This window comes from Tympanuchus pallidicinctus, unplaced genomic scaffold, assembly GCF_026119805.1.
Source record: "Tympanuchus pallidicinctus isolate F22 unplaced genomic scaffold, pur_lepc_1.0 scaffold31, whole genome shotgun sequence".
Lineage (NCBI taxonomy): Eukaryota > Metazoa > Chordata > Aves > Galliformes > Phasianidae > Tympanuchus > Tympanuchus pallidicinctus.
Genome location: NW_026294749.1, coordinates 1,445,135 through 1,468,435, shown reverse-complemented (window position 1 = coordinate 1,468,435; position 23,301 = coordinate 1,445,135). Strand labels below are relative to the sequence as shown.

At 39.4% G+C, this 23,301-nt stretch overlaps 1 protein-coding gene across 5 annotated transcripts in view; it reads left to right on the top strand.

Moving 5' to 3' along the window:
* Positions 1 to 23,301, top strand: part of PIGN (phosphatidylinositol glycan anchor biosynthesis class N) — a 112,018-nt gene that overhangs the window by 78,497 nt on the left and 10,220 nt on the right. For 2 of the 5 annotated variants that reach the window (XM_052697939.1, XM_052697940.1), the window contains exons 21-28: positions 1,777 to 1,879; positions 4,074 to 4,176; positions 6,189 to 6,275; positions 8,903 to 8,958; positions 9,422 to 9,497; positions 10,903 to 10,976; positions 13,842 to 13,884; positions 15,698 to 15,750. In XM_052697939.1, coding sequence (XP_052553899.1) covers positions 1,777 to 1,879; positions 4,074 to 4,176; positions 6,189 to 6,275; positions 8,903 to 8,958; positions 9,422 to 9,497; positions 10,903 to 10,976; positions 13,842 to 13,884; positions 15,698 to 15,750 — 595 coding nt within the window. Of the gene's footprint in view, positions 1 to 1,776; positions 1,880 to 4,073; positions 4,177 to 6,188; positions 6,276 to 6,972; positions 6,997 to 8,902; positions 8,959 to 9,421; positions 9,498 to 10,902; positions 10,977 to 13,841; positions 13,885 to 15,697; positions 15,751 to 23,301 lie in introns of those variants that run through there. The other 3 variants (XM_052697942.1, XM_052697941.1, XM_052697943.1) reach the window with 3 other exon arrangements.

Below are 23,301 nucleotides of genomic sequence, written 5' to 3'. Positions count from 1 at the left end.
AGTGCTGAGTATAGAGGAACAATCACCTCCTGCTTGCAACACTGTTTCTGATGCAAGCCAGGATGCCATTGGCCTTCTTGGCCACCTGGGCACACTGTCGGCTCATGTTCAGCCGAGCATCAATCAATACCCCCAGGTCCATTTCCTCTACGCAGTCCTCCAGCCTCACCGCCCCAAGCCTGTAGCGTCGCCTGGGGTTGTTGTGGCCGAAGTGCAGGACCCGGCATTTGGCCTTGTTGAAACTCATCCCATTGGCTTCAGCCCAGCTCTCCAGCCTGTCCAGATCCCTCTGTAGGGCCTCGCTACCCCCAGGCAGATCCACACTTCCAGCCAATTTGGTGTCATCTGCGAATTTACTGAGGGTGCACTCGATGCCCTCATCGAGGTCATCAATAAAGATATTGAAGAGGACAGGCTCCAGCACCGACCCCTGGGGAACACCACTCACAACTGGTCGCCAGCTGGATTTAACTCCATTTACCAGCACTCTCTGTGCCCGGCCCTCCAACCAGCTCCTTACCCAGCCAAGAGTGTATCCATCCAAGCCTCTGGCTGCCAGCTTCTGCAGGGGAATGCTGTGGGAGACAGTGTCAAAGGCTTTGCTGAAGTCTAGGTAGACCACATCAACAGCCTTTCCCTCATCCACCAGATGGGTCACTAGATCATAGAAGGAGGTCAGGCAGGTCAAGCAGGACCTGCCCTTCATGAATCCATGCTGGCTAGGCCTGATCCCCCGCTCATCCCACACATGCCTCATGATCTCCCTCAGGACAATCTGTTCCATAACCTTCCCTGGCACTGAGGTCAGGCTAACAGGCCTGTAGTTCCCCGGATCCTCCTTACAACCTTTCTTACGACCTTTCTTGTAAATGGAATAGAAGACTGAAGCACTGTTGAGATGAAGTCCATTATTCTGTAATTGTAGCAGTGGCCAAGATTATAAGACAGGAAATCACACAGAATCACAAGGTTGGAAATGACCTGCAAGATCATCTAGTCCAACCACCTTCCCATTCCTATTAGTACCACAAGCATTAAACCATCTCTCATAGCTCCTCATCCAGGCGCCTCTTGAACACTACCAGGGACGGCAACTCCACCACCTCCCTGGGCAATGAAATGAAATGAAGGTTGCAGAAACTGCCTCATTACTCTTTCATAGATTTGTTACATAGATACTGTGACAATAAGCAGAACAAAACAGATTTAAAATATACAGTACTTACTGTATATTATAGTTTGATTTCTGTTCCTTAATAGAATGAGTGATTATGACTTAATGCTGAAGCAACCTTTGAGGTTACGGATAGCGAGTGGACCTTCTTACAGTGAGGAATCACACCAACGCTGTTTGTCCACTCCTTTATAAGTATATTACATAAAATCTTCATTTTTAAAAACAAGCAAACAAAAAAACCCCACAGGTTTAAAATGGCCAAATCAGAGCAATTCTTTTCCTTCTTCCTTTCCTGACTTCAAGCACCTGGATACTTTTCCATTACTTTTCTTCTTCTTCATTCACTCTCTTCCAGTAGCTTGTTTTCAGTTTTCTCAGTTTCTCTCACCTCCCATGAGACCCTGGGGAAGGGTTAATGAAAAAAGAAAAGCCAAAATTTGGGCTTTCTTCAGCAAAAGTAACTTTTCGAAATAAGTAGGGCATGTATGACCAATATAGAATTTTTGTACATAAAACTGTCAAGATTTGAAGAATGTTATCTTGTTACTGAGGAGGAAATATTCTGCATGCAATGACTGACAGGTCTTCCTTTATTGCAGCTTCTTCCTCTGCATTGCCATTACTGAGTCCCACATTGCTCTTCCAGCGACTGTTCAGCATACTGCTTTCACTGATGGCCACCTACCTGCTCCTCAGCACAGGGTATTTCTTACTCTATTTGTTTTGTTCTTGCATATGAAAATCAGGGGCTAAATGTGAAATTGTCTGCTGAATCTCACGAGCATTCCTGTTAAAGATGTGATGCTTGCTTCCAGCTCTAATCTCACTGTGTATTTCTTTTTCAGTTCCCTGAGGAATATTTCAGGGGAACTTCCGCAGTTCTCTTTGTATTTATTATAAGCTCTCTGTTTTGTTGACATTCCTTTCAGCTAGACCAAACAGAGACTGAAAGGATGCATATTCAAACAGTCTTGCACTAAAATAAGAAAATCTGTTTTAGTTTACATCTCCCGTTGTTTAGCACATGCTTTTCTGTTCAGAAAGAAAAGAAGTGAAAAAAGTGAAGGAGATGTGATGGGAAACAAGTAGCCCTAAAATAAGTGAAGTGTGGAATGTCATGGAAGTAACTTTCTTCAAAAGGGTGCTAGGCTCCCAGAAAAAGCAGAGCTTGCTCCTCTCTTGGGCAAAAGACAACCCTTTGGAGGTTTAAGTGAAGAAAACTCTATGTCAGCTAACTGGCTTTTTGTCCACTCAGTAGCTCGTAAAAGCACAACTAGCGGGGAATGTTGGAACCATCCCTTTTACCTCCCCTCTCATTTATCCTCTGGACATAATTGCACTGGGAAATTAAGTGGAATAAAATATCTTAGGTCTTTCTAATTTTTATCTCCCTTTCTCCCAGTTCACCATTATAATTGTGATTCCAGTCTTCTGTCATTACACACACTCTTGCACTTGACTTTCTTAACTTGTCCTGCTACTGGATAAAGCACGAATGTTGTTTTTCATGAGAGTGGCAACCTCCCTTTTTATGTCACGGCCTTGCGCCAAACCACTTCAGTGCTGACTGCTCTCTGGTGCTTTCCTACAGTGTTCACACAGACCAACAAATTCAGAAAATTATTTTTAAAAAAGAAGAAAAATTGCAACAAAATCCAGGTTCTGCATTTGTCTCCTCAATGCTGTGTTAATATTTCAGCACCTTTCCAGCTGTAGCTGGATAGAAGTATTGAAGCTAGCTGCAAAGCATAGCTGCTTACAAGTTGTCACTCACTCAGTTGAAGACGTTCAGTTTGCAGGCAAGCATAAACAACTCTGAGGCTTGCAGCTACTTTTGCTGCTGACAACCCAAGCATTGTCATTTTCACATTTCTTAATTGCTTGTCATTTTTATAATTAAAACAGAAAAGTCCAAAACCTTTTGTTCCTGTTTGAAAGCAGTCTGTAGATACACTATCAGGGAATTATAGAGACTATAGCAGGATTAAATGCAATCTTTTTCTTAATTTTAGACAAGTTAGCAGTCTTGTCAGTATTGGTGTCACAGTCACTGTTTGTTTTAGAATTTTATCTGGAAAAAAAAAACAAATGAGGAGCACTGTGAAGTACACCTGGAACATAGAAGGCAGGGAAAAACAAGGTTTTCTGATGAAAGTCTATACCCCCAAGTTGTCAGGATGTTTTAATTTCTCAGATTAATACATTCATAGTTTGTTGTAGAAGCCAGCAATGCCCCTGTGAGACAAGAGGTCTAGCTGCTACAATAGCTGAGCTGCCTTGATTAGAGTATGACTTAACACTGTTGTTGGAATGGATATTGCTGCTGGAATAGACTGATACGTAGAAAACAAAAAAGACATTTGAGTTCAATAAAATGGGATGTTCTTTTTATCACACGACTGCCTTTCTCCTGGCAGCTGGTCTGAAGTCACCTGTATAAGGTTGTGTAATTAGATCCTAAAGAGACACACTTCCTAGATGCTAAGTTGGTCTGAACCTTCTCAGTTATCAATAAGTCTTACTGTAATGCTTTCAATTTTGAAGAAAACAAGGGCTGGGTGTGACTTTTTTTTCCTGTTTCTTTTTTAATTCAATTTTATTTGGATCAGTTTTATTAACCATACCAGTGGGAATTCAGCCAACACTGTGGCAACAATCAGATGAAGAAATGGATGCAAAACACAACTGAGCAAAACTGAAACATTCTGCCTGTCCTACTGGTACAATTTAGTTGTGGTGTGGCTTTAAACTTCACCAATCAGCTGTGGGTACTCAGAAATGGTGGCAGTTGTGATTTCCATGTATGATTTGGGTAAAGAAAAATAAATATGATGGTATTTGATGTTAAATGGTTGCTAGTGACTGCCCTTACTGTGATTATTATGTTGCTCATCAGATACGAAGCTCTATTTCCACTGGTGCTCTCCGGTTTGATGTTGGTGTGGATACAGATGGAACAAGAAGCATTGCAGCATTATGGTCTTTCACTCAAACCAAAGGTAACAGCTCCAGATAGTTATATCAGTTTTAAATTATCAGAAGCATCTTCTTTTTCCTTTAGGTGCAATAAATGTTCTGGGTTATTTTCATAGAGCAAGACTGCATTTTCTTCTTTGGAGCTTGGAAGCCCAGTAACAGCTGTCTCATGAAATGGGAATGTGACCTTGTAGAAGATGTTTCACATCAGAGCTATTTCTAGGAATGCAGAAAATCATTTTGACTTAGCAGTATGTTCTGCCAAATACAAAGCTCTCTTCTTTGACACTAACGCTCTCTTCTGTAACGCTAATTCAGAGTAAGGTCCAGTAACTCTTCAGATCAAGTACAGTGTCACTGTACTTTCTTTGTTCTGATGGCAGTAGCGAGTGTCCACATAAGAGACTGAAAAGAAGTATTTTCATTTCTGAAATGAGCCATGGGAAATGCAAGAAATCGTGTTTGACTTTGTCTTGCCACTTTCATCAAGAAAGGCCCTTTATTTTTAATTAGCCAGACAGCGAACTGAAGACTAAATAGGAACTCATACATTCTTGGATTTGCCTGGAGAAAGAGTTCTGTAATAGATGGCAACACAACTTCTTTCACCCTAAAATTTTTGAAGCTATTTCCAAAGCCTATGCTGCTTACACTGCTGCTTTTAGATTAGGTCAAGCTTTTAGAAAGCTGTGGCTATGCCATTAGTTTAGAGCCAAAATGCCTGTTGGAGAGCTGTCTGTGTGCTCGAAGCAAGGCAAATATGCAACTGGTTCTTCCCTACTTCTCCCAAGTGTGCCCTCCTTGGTGCTGGTCAGGGAAAATCTGGGTGAAAGTGCATGGGAATGGCCAGAGTCACTTGTTAGAGTGGTGATACACAACTTTCATGCCAAAGCAGTCACCAGAGTGGATCTCACAAATGCTGTGATTTTTTTTCTTCCACAAGGGAGATGATTTTAAAGCTTGAGAGAGAATGGAATTTACCAATTTAAGGCTGGGTTTCAGAAATGAAAATGGGAATTGCTGTTCATTTTTACTGTATATACTTGAGATATTTTATGTGAGGATGTTTTGTAGCATCTGAATTGCTAAGAGTCAGAATCTGTGGTGCTTGCTTGCCTGACAGTGTTCTGATCTTCTAGTTGTTTTTCTTTTTAAGTAAAATTCTACTAGAGCAGTGTATTACATAGAAGACTAGAACAATGATGATCACTTCATTAGTCAAAAATCAAATGAAAAGAATGTAAGTGAACCATAATTAGTGTTTATGTTGTCGCTATCTGTATGTCATCTGACTTTGGGTTCCAAGTGAAAGGAACAGTAATGATCTCTCTTGCTTCCCACTTTTAGATTAGAAAAATAATCTCTCAGATGTCTGTTAATACTTAGCCAAAATAAATCTTGTGCTTGAGAATTCAACTCAGCTTTCTGATGTGAGATTAATATTAATTAAAATGTTGACAGCATTGAAAGTCTGTTATTTGGATTTTTTTTCTTTTCCCCTATGAAAAGGAGTTCATTGGCTTCTAAAACTTCATGAACGGTTCTCTTTAGGTCAAGTGTTATTGTGATGAGAACTAAAGGAGATGGAGAATATTTTAGTATTCTCATTCACAGCGTAAGTCAACTAAGGATAATTGCGGTCTTTTATTTCTGTGGGTCTTTTTTCACATACTCATGTGAGCACTGAAAGTGATTGTGTGTAGGAGGAGGAATATTTATGATGGAAAAATATGATAAATCTAAGGCATAGAAGGTTTGTGTTTTTGTGTTGCTGTGGTTTTTTTTTTTAGCGTAGATAGCAGTGGAAGCTCCACTGTGTTCATCTCATCACCTCATCTGTAGAGTCTTTCTGGCAGACTCATTAAAGTATAATAAGAGGAAAAAAAGGAAAGGTTGCAGTCCTCATCGTAACACCACTCCAATAACAACTGCTAGGGAATTAGGCTTATTTCTCATTTATTTCAATAAAACTATGGTGGGTCTGTCAAAATACATCCGTTATGTTATGTATTGATTTCTCCTGCTGTCTTTCCAGCTTGCTTTTTTCAACTTCTCCTATGCTACCGATATAACTCAGTTTCGACAGCTCCACCTAGATGACATCCGCAGGTCTTTCTTCTTTGTATCCTTTTGTTGGCTGCTGCGTTCCAAGGAAAAGATGTTTTTTTGTTTTTTTTTTTTTTTCAATCAATCAAAAACTGTAGTCTGGTAGTGGTTGGAAATAGAAAATAATGAAGATTATTTATCTGATGTTGCTCAAAAGACAGAGGTCTTGTACATTGCTTTTTGACGCAGCAGTAAAACAAACAAACAAAAAACTGTAATGAACTGCGCTTTTTTGAAATCCATCTTCTTGGCAACTTGGTAAAGTTTGGCATCTTAAAGTCATAGAATCATTAAGGTTGGAAAAGACAACTGTTGAAGTTGAGTTAACCTTTATTCTAAGGACACTGGTTCTCAACTTTGCTTGTGTTTTATTACATTTTGGCTGCAAGGAATTCATTCAGCCTTGATAAATTAATTGGAAAAAGTGATATTAAAATTATTCTTGTTTTATCATTTTTAGAGTATGACAGTGTACTAGGAAGAAACTGTTAAGGGGTGGGCATTGACCATGTCCAATCAGGGGAGATGAGAAGAAAAGCTCCTGCAGACTGTAACAAAACATACTGCCAGATTCTGGCCTAGAAAGGATGTGTGATACACTCAATTTTGCTGCTAGAAGAGATTTGTTCTTAAGGAGAAGGGTTGCTTGTTTATTAGCATTGCAGTTATTTTGCATTACTGTATCTGCTGATGATTTTTTTTTGATTTGGCAGAAAGGGTAATGAGTATGCAAGTGGGAGAGTCTGGAATGAGCCAGACTAGAATATGCAACTTTCTATCACAGGTGGGTTGTCGCAGATGGTGGTAGGAAGAAGCTGCCTCAATACTGCTTCCAGCAAAAACAGGCTTTATAGTTTGTAGAATAACCAAATCTGATAGAGTGGATCAGAATCGCAGTTTGTGTTGTTGATTTGATTGAATTTGGGAATCTGCAGAAGCAGAAGTGAGATGGTCACATCATTAAAAAGGCAATTCATTGTTAAAGAAGGTGCATGCCTTCTTAAGGCAGCATGCTAGGTGTTGAACACGTGTTCTCTGTGCAGGAAATCTGAAGCACCACTTATCAGACCTTGGAGCGAGTTCATCTGTTTCATTTGTTACTGATGCTGGATTTTATACAAAAAATAAGCTTTTAGTGAAATTATTGCTGTCAGATCCGAAAAATTAACCGACCCCTCTTCCTTCCTCCCCCCAAAAAAGATTGTTTTTTAAAACTTCAGTATACTACCTCATAATATCAAACACTTAAATATGGTACTTTAATCTCATCTTACATGAAAACACTTAAATGTATTCTGTTCAGGTCTTGAAATAAACTCGACAATTTGCAGTCTCCTTTGCAGAGAAAAGGTGTGATACATTCTAGTTCAAAAGGCATGGATGTTTGCTTGTTTTAAATTTAGATATGTACAACAATTAGAAATAGTGTTGTTAGAGGCCTTTTCTATTAGAACAATCACGTTGCATCTGCAACCCTGTGAGTTGTATATCTTGAAAATAATCTTTCAAGCTTTGTATATAGGGCCCAAAATTATATAGGGCACTGAGACCTTATCTTCCAGAAGATTCAGATTGCATATGCTTAGCATTTTGATTAGACCTATGTGCCACTGGTATTTTTTCTGTTTTATTACAGAATTGTTGTTCTTATAAATCTCAACTGACAGATTTGTGCTATGCTGTTAGCCTGCTGTGTTACTAAACTTGAAATGATGTGATACACTTGGGAGATATAATTTCTGTAGTTATGCTGACCTAATCTTTCAGAAATATTGTGTGCAGAATCACAACAATTCTGCTGAATAGTTGGTAGCAAGCTGTTTATGCAGAGACTTAAATGATCTGATGCAGTGGCTGTAACAGGAGCGGAAGGACCCAGAGGGTGTTCTAGCAGCAGGAGCCATTGTCACAAACTCTCTGCCTGATGAAATGAAGAAGAAAAAAAAAAGAAGAAAAATAAATAAAGAAAAAGCAGTTAAAACCATTCTTTGACCAAAGAGATGTGAGTCATAATGGGCCCCAATGAACTCAGAAGGTAGAATAATCTTTAATGGGCTGCTATAGCAGCAATCATCATATCTAGATGAACAAGGTAGGTTGGTAAAACTTCTAGCTATACTGATTGTGCAAGAGTTGTCCTACCCCTCCTGAGTACAGTGGGAGTCCCATGTTGCAATGAAGAGGCTCAGCACCTTTGGAGGACAAAGCTGTGGGAGGGATAACAACCTTTAGTCTTGTTTCATGGCCAACTGCCTCTTCTGCATTTGATTCCTCAATAAAGTCATCTATTTTGTTTGGTGATGCAATATGTCAGCATAAACATGTGCTTGTTTGTGTCCAGGTATGTTCCTGTCTTGCTAGGAACTCAGAGAACAAGCTGCCAAGTTTCTGGCGGGGACTTTAAGACAGCCACTAAAATGTTATACATGCAGTTTCTATCAGTAAAATTTGACACAGTCATATTTGAAATCTTGGGTAGAGCTGGACAGTGCTTTGATTGTCTTCATGCAATGTGAAACTGTAATAGTGGGTCTGCTTCTTAGAGTTTCGTGACAGGATTTAAGAAGTAGATTGGATTGAAGGGGAAAATGCTTTGTTTTACTGCAACTGTTTCTGTGGTGTGTTTTCCTTAAATACATCTAGGTTTTCTTCATAGTGACAGCCTTTTTTGGCACAGGAAACATAGCTTCCATTAACAGGTAAGTAGTATTCATTCATTTGAGAAACAGTAGGTTACAAAAATACATCCTACAGTTGATGTACCAAATATAAATTTAGTCAGCAAAATTAGGGCAGCAGAATTAAAGCAATATTTGGTAATAATATTGATAACAAATAATATGGTTTCTACTCTCTGTAACCTGTTCCTTAAGAGCTGACACTGGTTACAAGCCATCTTAATTTTCATTACAAAGAAAGGAGTTGAAAGAACTTAATGGCTCATCAGCAGCATCACTTCCCAAAAGGCACCAGCAGAGAAAATTGTAGAGAAAGAAAAGTGAAGTGTAAACATCCTTCCTAATTCAATATTTGAGCAAGAGAAAAGAAATCCGGAAGCATTGTTTAAAAATGCGTGTACCCAGGATGAACTAAGTGCTATGTTTTTAAATGCAAAATGCCATTTAGAAGACATGTTGTAATGCCTTTTTCTCGTCTCTCTAGTTTTGATCCTGCGTCTGTCTATTGTTTCCTGACTGTGTTCAGTCCCTTTATAATGGGAGGCTTGCTTCTCTTGAAGGTTAGTAATTCTACCTTGGTGAAATTTTCTCAAAGAACTGTTTAATAAACGATGTAGCAGGTACGTAGTAGTTACAAAAACATATATCTTTGTTTGAGCTTCATTAGCCTTCTCATCCATGTGTGAAGCTTTCAGCCTTTATAATGTTTCTAGAGCTAAATTCTGATTCCCAAAGGAAAGAAACTAAACTGTATGGAAAGTATAATATAATGGCATTAGATTGGTTTATTATATTAAGATGGAAGTTTCAAATGTTAAGAAGACCTCTAAATTGTTTTTTAAAATAGTAAGTTTTCCCTGTAGTACAATATCTATGGAAACATTGAGGGAATATATACTTCTTTTATTAGTTTCATCTATCTACATTACATTAAGTACGAGCTTTGAGTGCTTTCCTGATTAGGCTGTCATTCTTACAATGAGTACTGTTTTTAACATGTTTTTAATATCTTAATGATTTGTTACAGACTGGATTGCACTTCTTGCTAACAGGCAGGGTGTGGGAGCTCTTTTCTGATCTGCCCAAGGCAGAGCTAAAGAGAAAAACACGAAGGGAAATAGGGTATTCATAGATTTCTTTAAAATATGTGGTAGTCCCTGCTCTGCCTTTCTGCTTTTTCTGTCCTCGGGAAAGCAGGCTTATGTTGCAGTTATACTTCAGAACACTGGTCAGTGAAAATCTTTTGGATTCTAGGGAACAGCTTTTAGCCTGTAAGAATCAAGATGCTTTCACACATCTAACTTAAGGAATGCAAGTCAACTTTGGAAGGAGCAAAAGGCAGCGCTCATGTTTTTAATGTTTTTTGCTTTATTTTCTTCTTAAATTACTGAACTGTTTTCATTTGCTTTCCTTGGGTTTGGAGGGCAGTGTGAACTTTTATCTTGCTGAATACAAGCTATATTCTAATTTATTTATTTTTTTTTTTAAATTTTTGATGGCTATTTTGATGACCTATTCTACTTTGCTTGGAGCTCTGCATCTGTCACGTGAGATCTTGCATCTCAACAGTTTTTTCCTTTGGCCTTGCTGAAGTATTTATCATCAGTGCTAAGAAAGGGCTAAATGAAGTGAGGATCATCAGAGTGTTTTAATTATAGTTTTCCATATTGCCTCATGGTTTATTTCACTGCAGTTCAGCTCCAACTATGGGAGGGATTTCACAGAATCACAGAATTGTAGGGGTTGGAAGGGACCTCCAGAGATCATCGAGTCCAACCCCCATTTTCTGTTTGTTTGTTAAGCATACTATTGCAGAATGCGTTTCCACCTTTTCTTGCCAATATTTTGTTTTTCTAACATACACATTCTGTGATAATTTCAAAATCTGGAAAATATTTCCACAACCTGCCATGTTTGTTTTGTAAATATGGTTATAAACCAGAATGTTGTTTGTGTTTTAAACAGGTTGTAATACCATTTCTTCTGGTATCGTGTGCTTTTGAAGCTGTTCAAGTCACAACACAGCTGTCATCTAAGAGGTACAGTAAGTGCTGTATTTCTGCATTAGTAAGGATAACAAATCTATTCTGCAAGAATTAAAAATTGCCAAATCTCAATCTAAATTTAAAAGAGAAAACAAGTTATAATGTTACTTCTACTTGTTAATGTGGTTCATATTTTTTGTTCAGTGATTTTGCAAGCTCAGGAGTTCTTTTCATTGTGATAAATGATTATAAATGGAAGTGTTTGCGCTGTCTAAGGCAATGATATTCAATATTCTTTCTTGACAACACACAGAAAGAGCACTTTCTTCCTCATAATGTAGAAAAATGAGTGGAACCTAAAGTTTGACTTTTGTTTCATATCGCAACTCTGCCAATAGCGTAATATTTTAAAAATAACCTATTTATAATGTAACCAATTCAGAGCTTTGTAGCACTGACCTCATCGTGAGTAGCATTTAATTAAAAAAAAAAAAGTATGGCTTAGGATGGAAGGTCCCTTAATACGTACCCAGCCCCAACCCTTTGCCATGGACAGGAATGCTATTCTCTAGATCAGACTGCCCAGAGCCCCATCCAACCTGCCCTTAAGCGTTCAGGGATGGGGCACCACAACTTCTCTGGGCAGCTGTGCCACTGCCTCACTGCCTTCTGAGTAAATAATTTTTTCCTTGCAGTAGGACTAGATGACTGCCAGTTCTTTCTCCATCTCTAAAGACTTTTCAGAGGGAATGTGAGAAGAGTACCCAACCTCTGCTCATCATGGTGCTGACATGGAGGAGGTCCTGGTCAACCATTTGATTTTGAATTTGTCTTAGTGGGATCTTATGTGAGGTTGACTGAGAGTCTCACTTGACAATGGCAGGGGTACTGCAGCGACTTTGTACTGCATATTCCTCAGCTAAGTTGGAGGAAGTTGCTCATGTTGACTGTGATACCCTGTGCCTTTCAGTTCGATCTCATCCCGTCCATGCCCTGCCTGTTGTCTCCTTATTACAATGCAACCCAGTACTAGGATGTACATGGCAACCTTAGACCAGGACAAATTTGGAAAAACAGTACAAGGCTCACTCACTAAACCTTTCCTGCCTCAGCTGTGCAAGCAGTCTGTGTGAGCTGTCATTGGAACCTCCAAAGAAGGGTATCTACCTTCCTCACTAAGGGTGATATAGGAGCAGAGCTGCATTGAGGAACTGGGGTTGTTCAGAAGATCAGCTAGCACTTTACATATATAGGGATCAGGCATCATAAAGGTCAGTGTTTCCCAACTTATGAATGCTTATGATGCCAGAGCTATTGCAAGCTCTTATGAAATGTCCGTGTGTGTGTGTGAGAGGCAAAATTATACAAACTTCTTAAACTGTGAGGCACAAGTACATGTTTACAACTCTGAGACTGTGGCTGTACCTTAGGTTGGGATTTTTTGCTTTCTTTGTTTAACTGCTCAGGTAACAATAGCAAATATGCTGCTACAGCATCAGCTTGGGAATGAGACAGAAACCACAAGATATGCCCAGGTTCCCTGGAGGAGTTGTGCTCTGATTCTCAGTGCATCCCAGTGCCTGTACTGCGCTCTCATTATTGCTCTTGCTGCCCCTGCTAGCTAAATTAAGGCATCGCAGGAGGCAATCTTGTTTTTGTAGTGTTATAAACATGCAGTGAAATTAGTGTTGTCCTTCCTTTGTGAAAGGTTTCCTACAGTTCAGAATGGCAGAAAGTAGATTTTTGTGATTTCAACGAATTGCTCCCAAACTCCTTGTTTATAGAGAAAAGAATTGCTTTTTTTTTTTTTCCTGTTCATGGAGAATATTCTGTCAGAATGTTCCTATAACTTGCCTGTGAAAACAGCCCTCTAGCTGAGTGATTCCTAGACAGTGCAAGATTGCAACACCCGATCTGAGCCATAGGTAAGAGGAAAGAGGCCTTTCAGTGAGTCTGAGATGCAGTAGGTTTCTAGCATGCTAGTTCACTGGTGAAATATAGCTGATTTAAGCAATGGCAGTACCCCTTATTAGAAGACATTGGTACGGGTGTCCCCCTCTACAGGCCATTGAATGCAGCAGGACGCTTCTTCCCTTAAAAGGCTTCATGGATTTATGGTGATTCTACTGACAAATTAGCTGTATTATACTTAAGGACTTCTCTGCTAATGGGTCAGCTTCTTGCTACATTGCTTCAGTGTCATTAACTAGAAACTAGTTTTAACCGGTTATAGTAATTGCTTTCATGCAATTTAGGATTTACATAGTTTAATGAAAAGAACATTAGGTTAATGGGGAAAAAAATAGCTCTATGTGCTCCCTTCTGGTTCGTTTTATTGGCTGCAGTCTACTTCCCAGAAGTAACCTGCTGCCTGACAGGCTCCCAGGAGTCTGGGAGTATGCCTCCAAAATGCTGTGCTTTGCTGGAAGAGCTTATGGGAGCCCAGAGCTCGGAAAAGGAGGCATGCTTTGTTCAGCAGGGAGGATGTCAGAGTAGGACCAATCAGCTCAGTTATCTCCCTATCCAAAACAGTTTTATTCCCTCTTGAATCCATCCTCAAGCTTCTAAATCAGCTTTATTTGGCTTAGCTAGTGCATGAGCTCCCAGTGTCAGAAATGGACAGGCGCTGCTTCCAACATGCTCTTATTCTCTGCTAAATGACTCGTGTTAGGTTTCTCTGTTGCAAAATTGAAACTGCTAATGTGAAATGTCTGTTTCAAGCAGGGTGGGATTACAAATACCAAATATTCTAGTAATGTATTTTAATAGTTCTCTAATAAATGCAAAAGTAGCTGAGTGATTGAAAGGCAAGCACAAGAAATTGTATCTTAGTTTAATTTTAGGGGATTTTAGTAAGCTTTGCAATGTCTGTGGGCATGTATGTTGGATAATAATCTGGTTCTGTTTTTTTCTTTGCAGCCTTTTCCTCATTGTTCTTGTGATTTCAGACATTATGGCTTTGGTAAGTTGTTGTTGCACATTCTCTTCAAATAAGATGGAGCCAAGGGGGCTTTACTAACTCCATGTAAGGATCTGAATTTGTTTCAGTCTTCTAAGTTTTTGCAGCTAGGCCAACAAATTGAAATCCCAGCATAATTTAGAGATAACACTCCTGCAGTCACCACTCTTTGAATTTCATGTAATTAAAGCTTCTAAGGAAATAATGTTCTTATAATAGCAAGAAACAAAAATGAAGTAACAACTTAATCTGAGCTTTTCATATGCTTTCCAGTCAAACTCTTAGGCAATGCTTAAATCAATTTTAGCTTTGTGCCAGGCTTAATTTTTCAGGAATGTGAGCCTTCTCCTCATGGTCCCCCACTTTTCCTATAAGAAGAGACACAAAGGAAAATACATGTTATGTATTGTTTTCTTTGTTGATGTTGCCAGAATCCAGGAGATCTGCAACGTCTGAGAAAAGAGATTTTGTGCCCTTCGTAATAAACTCTTAATCGATGAAATCTTCAGTCAGCTTGTGTCCACAATCAAAGCTAGATGAAATAACCTAAATCTGAACAATAATAACCCAGTATAGTTTTCACAGATTAAAAGTACATTTTTGTAGTTCTCCTTTAACTGTCTTCAACTTAGTAAGTAGCACCCCTAAATATCTCAGCCCATGAGTTCCACTTTGTTTTCTTCAATTCCCTCCCCAGTCACACTGGGAAGGGGGGGAGGGTGGTAAAGTGAGCAAATGACTGGGTGGTGCTTATCCACCTGCTGGGTTAAACCACAACAGTATCATCAAATCAGCTGAAATTGTTTAAGAGTAGCAAGTAGAGCTTGTGTTTTCTCTTCATGTATGCTGGTTGTGTTTAGTCACTTTGATGTGAGTATTGCAGATATGGTATCACTGTAAATTGCAGTGTACAAAATAGTGTGATCTGTGGATCTTACTTTATAGGAAAAGCAGCAAATACAAAACCAAATGACTAATTTGACTGTAGAGTAAGAAATTGAGAAGGTTTAGTTTTGCTTCATTCCAAGCAAGTCTTTTTACTAATTTTTGATAACTTATATAGGAAAAGGATTAAAATATTTGTGAATCACACTCAGTGTTTCACTAATGGGATCAGTCTAAAATGAAGAGGACAGGTATGTTGAGTAGTGGTGTGTAGCAAGCCCCAGTATCTTGTACCTCACATATTCTTGCATATTAACTTAATGATTTTCAAACAATTAATAAGTATACAGTTGGTGTACAAAGAAAGTCTGACCAAAGAGGTGTGATACGCAGGAACTATGTGTATATAAAGCAGAAGAAGAAGTAGAAGAATGTTAGTTTGTAGTCTTGAATCTTTCATGTGTTTCATATGACCATAAGCCAGAATTCACTAATAGTTCAGTTCTGTCTTTTCCTGACTTTATTGCCATTTTGCAGATGAAAAACTGTTGGAGTTGTCCAACATTTATGGCAGATTTCTATGAAAACAGTATACTTCCTTTTTGATACTAGTTGTTATTTGGGAACCTGTTATTTTAAGCAGCAAGGTGGACTGACTTATTGAGAAGATTAGCTGGTGGTAATCTCTGCTTCTTGCAAACAAAGAGAGAATTCGGTCCATCTTTAGCTGCTCTTATTTGATACCATGTTAAGTCTGTTTCTGGCTCTTACAGTATTTTTCTGTTTGGTCCAAATGAGCATTCCTGGAAAGGTCCTGCCCTTGTTCCACTTGAATTAGAAATTTGGAGTAAACAACCTGAAAACACTGGTTTTGAGTTTATTTTGAATTGTGTACTGTTGATGTACTAATGAAAGTTGTTTTATTCCCTAGCACTTTTTCTTTTTGGTTAAAGATTATGGAAGCTGGCTTGACATAGGCACAAGGTACAGTATTTTTTGCCACTGTTGCATTTTGAGAAGGTTCAGAGGTTAATATTGTTGTTTATCTACTCGAACTCTTTGTAATGTTTTCAATTACTCCCCTTATCAAATGCTTCAGTGATGATCCTTGTACTTAGAACAGATGCACACGCATGCAAGTGTTCCACACGTACACCCACATACATATGTAGATATAGCCCCAGCTAAACCTTGTGTCTTGAAATCTGTGCCAGAGCAACATGGAATAGGCAATTAATCTAGCATGGCAAAAAATCCTGTCAGCAGTACTTGTTTTCTTCCTGAAGAACAATAATGACACAAAAAATATCTTAATTACTGATTTGCACTGTAATTAGTTTTAATTACTGTTAAAGTCGTAATTTATCAAAGCTGTTAATTATCTTAAATCTGGTTAAACTTCCATATAGATCCACCGTGAATTAATGAACATTTTGCAAGTATGTTGGTGGGTACCAACGCTTCAATTAATCCTACCCTCAGCTCAGGGAGAATAAATCTGTAGCATTTAAACATACAAATCATAGTTATAGCAAGTGAATGCATTCTGAATAGCGAAGTCCTACAGCATACATCATCAGGTATGCATTTCTATTTGGGATTGCACAGATTTCAGGCTTACCTTCCCTGAGTTGTGGGAATAGATTATATTCTGTAATAAGTTTAGAAGGAAATACGTACAGAATAATCCAGCCAATGTGGTAATTTGAAAATGTCATTTAAAGAGAAGTTGAATATTGATTCATTGTTCATACTCTGGTCTGTGTTTACCCTGTGCTTTGCTGAGCCCCGTGCTTCTTCAGGCACGTGCATGCATATACAAACATGCGTCCACACATTCTGCCTGTTTCCTTTTGGAAATTGAAATTCCTGCTTATATGTTTTGAGAGTTCCTAATGGGAGGAGGTTGAGTTAGATCAAATAACGAAAACAGCGCTTTAACATCATCACACTTCCTTCTTGCTGTCAGTTTGTGGTAAGTCAGTTGGCCTCATCCTTTGGCTGAATTCCTATGTAGTTTAATAAGGATATTAAAGACCTCAGAAGAGCTGTGCTTAGCTGAGCAAGAAGCTTTCTAATTGGGAGTTGACAAGCGAAAACAAAAAAGTCACAAGTAACAGAAAACTTTGTTTCTGATGTACAGCCTTCATAGCGCAGTGATTTACACCTGGGATAGATTGTTGAATCTGTTTCAGCTGGAGGTATACTTTGTTCCTGAGAGCTCAGGGGAGCCTATTACATACATATGTATTTCTGCCTCTCAATGTGTGTTTGAGCACTGAAGAAAGCGTTGAAAGAATTCTTTTGAAAAAGTGTTTGTGATTAATTTTTAATATGGTAATGCACAATGCTCTGGCAGCCTTAAATTTGTCATTAATTCCTTTTTGAGTGCTTGACTTCACAATCTACATTATTATACTGTAGTCTCTTTATGTATATTGTGTGTGTGTGTGGGAACGTAAGTTAAAGCTGACTTGGCTGCATTAGAAAGGTGGTGAAGCTTTAGGCAGAACTGAAGCAGTTTCTCTCTTCCCTAGCATGAGCAGTGTTCTGACCCCTGAACCTGAGCAGATTTGTCAACATGTGATCCTCAAGCTTTACAAAATCAGCAGGCAACAGTGGAAGATTCTTTGTTGTTTATTCCTGAAAAATGAGCTTCGTGGGGTTTTGGGCAATTCCCAAAATCAGTGGGAGAGAGATACTAACATGGCTCTTTCCTGTCCTCTTCTTACAGCCCCTGTGACAGCTCTGTGGCATTCCTCTTGCAGTGTTGTCTGTTGCTTTGACAGCAAGGTCTGAAAATATCCCCTCACAGCTGACATTTTAGATGTTGCCAGAATTTTCCTGAGCAGACTGAGTCGGTTAAGGAAATGGCGGTTGTTTTTTCTCCAGCCATTTTTATCTCAGCAAAACCTGTGCGGAATTTCATGGAACAAATAGGAGCACCCTTAGGGACGGGTCTTGACAGCTTTTTCTTTTCCATTTTCTTTTCTTTTCCTTTTTTTTTTTTTTTTTTTTCCTCATGGCACTGATGGGGGGAGGGATACAGTTTTCAGGTTCATTTTAGATTACTACTTTATGAGATCATTGAGATCAGAGTGGAAAAGCAGCAATTTAGTTGCCTAGTGAATAGCAAGAGATTAGTTCCTTTGAAATCCTCTGAAATGCTTTATATCTTGCATTTGGAAAGTTTCTGATGTATATTTCCACTCATTCTTTTTTGTGATAGTTCTCTGAATTTTCTAATTACCACACCTCAAAATTTTTGAATGTAAGAATATGCAAGTTCACTAGAAAATGCTCATTAGGTAATACCTGGGTTTTTTCAATAGCAGTGCTCACTATTTTCGTATGTAAAATCTGTTTTTAAAAACCTCAGGGAAAAAAAAAATAGAAGTTTCATTGCTATCTTAAGGGGGTGTTTTGTTTCCTAGGGGATCTCTCTTATTGTTTAGAAGTAGTTTATGCTTGCTTAACTGATACATTTTCGTCTTTTAATTTCTCTCCTGGCTGTTGCATCTCAGTCTACCATGCCTCATATCTGCCTTAACAACATCTTTATTCTTCCAGTTGAATATACCATACCTTGTAAGTATTATCTGTCGGTGGCAAGACATTTTTACTTTTCCCTTTCTTCCAGGTCATTAATGAAATGCTGAACAACAGTACACCTAACATACAGTCATGTAGTACCACATTCAGCAAATCATAAACCTGCCATTGATTTCCTCTTCTCAGGAAATTATGAATTACCATAACTATTTATGGCTTCTTAGAAAGTGTTCAAGCCCCTCTGCTTAACGGTGCTATTAAGATCAGCACGGACTTATTTTTCAGAGAGTTTTTTGTTGTGTAGGTGTAATCTTGCAGTGAACATAAAACTCATAGGAGTTGGTTATGCAAGTTTCTGAGATCTGCTAACCTTACCCTGCACCTGTATGTTTTGAGGTAACCCTAAACTGTATCATAAGCTGTAGAAGAACTCACTGTTACATTTCATAGATACAATATTGCAGTCTTCTCGATACTTTTGACTTATTAGTATTTAGTACATGATCATAGGAAGTTTCAGGCAGATTCTTATATTTTTGAATAACAGATAAATGGAATAGATAGCTTTTCAGCTTCTTTGCCACTAAAATAGATTTCTCTATGACTTAAAAATTGTTTTATCTATCTAGCTCTAAAAATTGAGGTATGTAGCCTTTAGAACATACTCTAGCTGTATAGTGTGTGCAGTTTGTAGATAACTGTTTAAACAGATGGTAAAGATAAACCCTTGAAACTTCTTTATGTGACAGTATTATATAGTTTCATCCAGACATGATTTCCCAATCTTTTTATATCAGTTGCTGGAAGATATAGAGATAAGTACAATCTGAACTACGCTTTCAAAGGTCAGTGGACATAAAGCTTGTAGATAAAGCATAGATTAAGTAGTTTATGTTTTTGCATAGTAGAAACAGTTTCAGCTTTGTGATAGGTGTGTTCTAGGTCTGATTATTAAAACAAAGGTCTTACGTCAAGGAGGAAAATAGTGTTTACCAACAATCTCTAAAATGAGGCAGTGGCACAGTTGCCCAGAGAAGCTTTGGCCAGGTTGGATGGGGCTCTTGGCAGCCTAAGCTGGTGGTGGCAGCCCTGCCTATGGCACCAGGTTGGGACTGATGGGCTTTAAGGTCCCCTCCAACCCAAGCATTTAATGAAAGCAGCACATATGTAAAGTCCTCAAACTCTTCTAGAAAGAGCTCATCCAAGTCCTTGTGTGAGTTACTTTGTTCTACTTGTTCTAATTCAGTTCCGAGTAACTTACTCCGTCTTCCTAGTTTTCAGTCGGGTCTGCCATCATAGAAGTTAGCCTGACTTGAGAGAAGAGGCATGGTTTGATGCAAGATTACTTTTGCTCCTTTTCTAGTGATATTTGATTCTTCTCTTTTTGGATTGGTACATCTTACCAACATACACTTTCATGAGCAAAGCCAAGAGAGGATGTCACCTCATATATTCTCTTTCTACTTACTTGTGACCAAAATAGGCCTGTGGGATACCAGATTTTCTTAGCACTAGTGTTGCCTGCTCACTTTGATCCATACGTAGAGCAGTTACCTTTCTGTTGAATGGTGCTGTCTGCCTTACCTTAGTTAGTCCATGTTCCCCTGCACCAGCTACTGTTTCTTTTACCATTCCCTTTCCTTGCCCATCTCATCCTTCATAACAATTGCCCCTGCTGCAGCTCCACTGTGCTTGATATATTCCCTTTATCCACCTGGGTCAAACTTGACAGCAGCCTAAAATCACACTCCGTTTTGTTAGCTGAGATTTCAGTTCTCATGAAGGAAGTTCTTTTTGAGAATTACCTGTTTCGCTGTAACTACTGATCCAGGCAAGAGTGTTGTGTGTTGTCCAGGGATCAAGTTTTCCACACTGCTGTTGTGGTATGTACCTGTAGGAATCTTGCTTCGTTTGTTTGTTTAATTGCAGCATTACCTGTAGAGAGAACTAATTTACCAAGCAGAACTGCCTGCAGGCACTGTGGTACGAGTTGCTGATAGCCCCAGAGATGCTGGCTGTTTGCAGTTACATGACAAGTTGACTGAAATTGCTTCTAATTGTGCTCTGTGCCATAATATATACGTTTTTCTTTACTCTGAATGTCTGATATTTTGATAAAGGAGTGTAGCTATTCAACCTTGTGGAGTATAGCAAGAGAAAAATGTGTGTGGCACACTGTTCTTTATAAAAGCCTGAAGGACCCGTCCCTGACAGATAGCTAAGTGGAGTTTGCGGAGACTTTTTACTTTGAGAAAACCCCTCTATGTCCCTGCATATAATTCATGAGCACCCACATCTGGTAAAGCTTCTTAAAGGGCAGAGGGGAAATCAGATGTCTGTGTAAGTACTGTGCTGATGGCAGCAAGCCTTCAGCAACAGCTTATCCTCTGATGGCTGTCTCAGTGTACCTGTAGGAATAAAAGCAGGGCCCTCATTTGACTTAAGATTTTCAGATTTCACATTTTCAAGTTAGAATGTAAGAATTGTTTTTACTTATGTGAAAAACTAAAATTTTGGTGCCCTGTGAATAGAAAAGCTGAGGTGTTAACAGTATATAAATTATATACTGATATATATAAATTATATCTGCATCATATATCAAACCACACAGCTGTTCATCAGAGTGGTTGTTTCCGTAATACTATGCAAGCTTCTGTACCTGTAGTGCTTGTACAGTTCCCCAGGGCACATTACACTGTGAAAACAACTGCAGTGAGGATTTGACTTTGTTGGCAGCATTATGTCCTTTCCCATAGAGCACTGAAACTTGGACAGAGTCTGCAGCACACCCAGGTGAACTTCCAAGGGCTGTTCTGGAGGGAGTTGTAAACACAACATGTGGACAATCACAAATACATTGTGAGTTGTGAAGTCCAAAGTGCACCAACCAGCTGAAAGTGTGTGCACAATTTCGTGCTTTTGCTGTGTGATTTTGTGCATTCCCCACAGAACAGAGTGAGCGCTGGGCTCCTGTAGCTGTGCTGCTCTGCTTAGCTAGAGCTAGAGATGGAGATGTTTGTAGGAAAGGGATGTAGGAAAGATTGCTACTGTCTGACAATTTAAATCTTCACTCATTCACAGCGGGGAGTATTGTCAGTTTCACTGCATACAGGTGAGAGCTGACAGATGAAAGCTGCAGGGTGTTGGGGTGGATTGCGCTTGCTGAGATGTGGGCATATTTGTGCTGGTGAATTTTTGGGACTTAAATTACTTAAATGTATGCATTTGGAACAAGGTATTTGTGAGAAGATTATAATCAGACTCAACAGAAACAGAAGAATCTTATAGCATGAGTTGAGTTACTCTCAGCATTTTCCACCCTTTGTTCAGATCAGTTCCTTTTGTTGCTTATATCCTGGCTGCAGAAGAGCTCCTGCTCATTAGTGAACTTCTGGATTACTTTTATTCTGTCACACTGGTTAGTGGCCAAGCTTTGTTAAGAGCCAGTTCTTCTCTGCTTCACAGAACTAAATTACGCTACGCTAGTGCCAAGATTGTCACAATCTTGGGGTCGTGAGGATTGATAGCATCAGTTACAAGCTTTACTGCTCTTCTGTGGCTAAACTGTCAAACAGAATGAGTCCTCAGGCAGAAATTCCAGATCATTAAACCTGCAAGTACTCTTTGCAATCCTTTTTTCTAAATAAACTCAGGCTTCATCAAGTCTGAAGTTACCCTATTCATCCTAAGGAACCATCTGCTTTGAAATAGAGGAGACATCAATACCTCTCATGTCAGAGTGCCTAGTATCTTCAGTAGTCCCAGGAATAAACAAACATCTACACTAGTGGCTCTGGATGCTCTCATGCAGATGACTGCAGCAGTGTTTCATCTGAAACTCTAGGCTGAAGTGTTGTGATCTCAGACACACCTTCAAGATGCTGAGTATGTTGATGCTGGAAGGGGCAGACATGACCAGGTGGGGCAAGAGTTCTCTGGGCAGCAAACTGGCTGGACTTAATAGCAGAACTAATGATTGGGAATTTCAGATGTCTCCTGAAAAAGCAGCATGGCAAGCTGTGAGCAATCCAGAGGAGGTTCCTGGTCCAGATGTTAGACAAACTGACCAGAGGTGAAACATTATGGGCCTAGTGCTTACCAATGCAGAGGAGCTTATTAAAGAGGGTAAGGTTGGACGTAGTCCAGGCTGCGGTGCTCGTGCCCTGGCTGAGTTTGAGATCTTGAGGAATATGGTCCTGGCAAAGAGCAGAGTCAGAACCCTGAACTTCAACAAAATGAAATTTCATTTGATTAAGCAGGTAATGAGGGAGATCCCATGGGCAGCTGTCCTTAGGGATAAAGAAAATGAGCAGAGATGGCCACTCCTTAAGGACACCTTTCTTAGAACACAAGAGTTCTCCATTCTCGTGTATTTTGAAATGAAGCAGAGGAGACAGGAAGCTGACATGGCTGAATGAGGACCTGTTGGTCAAACTGAGGTGTGAGAAGGAAATGCATTGGCAGCAGAAGTAGGGACATGTGGCCTGGAAGGATTACAGGGATGATGTCTGCATGTGTACAAAAGAGTTTGGGAAAGACAAGGCACAGATGTACTTGACAGGGGATGCAAAGAATAACAAGAAGGGATTCTGTAGGAAATTGGGGAAGAAGAGAAAGGCCAAGGAGAACGTACTTCCTCTGATAAGTGGGAAGAGAGAACTGGCAACAGCAGATATAGAGAAGGCTGAACTATTCAACAAGTTTTTTGCATCAATCAGGTCTCACACATCTCTCATCTCTCATGTTCGTGAACCTCTAGGTGGATGTTGGGGGGGTGAAAATCCCTCTCAATGGAAGCAGAGTTTGAGATCACCTGATGAGACCGAACACATACAAGTCTATTGGGCCAATGACTGGACATGCATTCCAGGGTGATGAGGAAGATGGCAGCCAGAAGGTTATAGTCAATGGCTCTATGGAGGCCAATGGCAAGTGTTGTCCCTCAGAGTTCTGTCTGAGGGTCTGGTGCTCTTCGGCATCTTT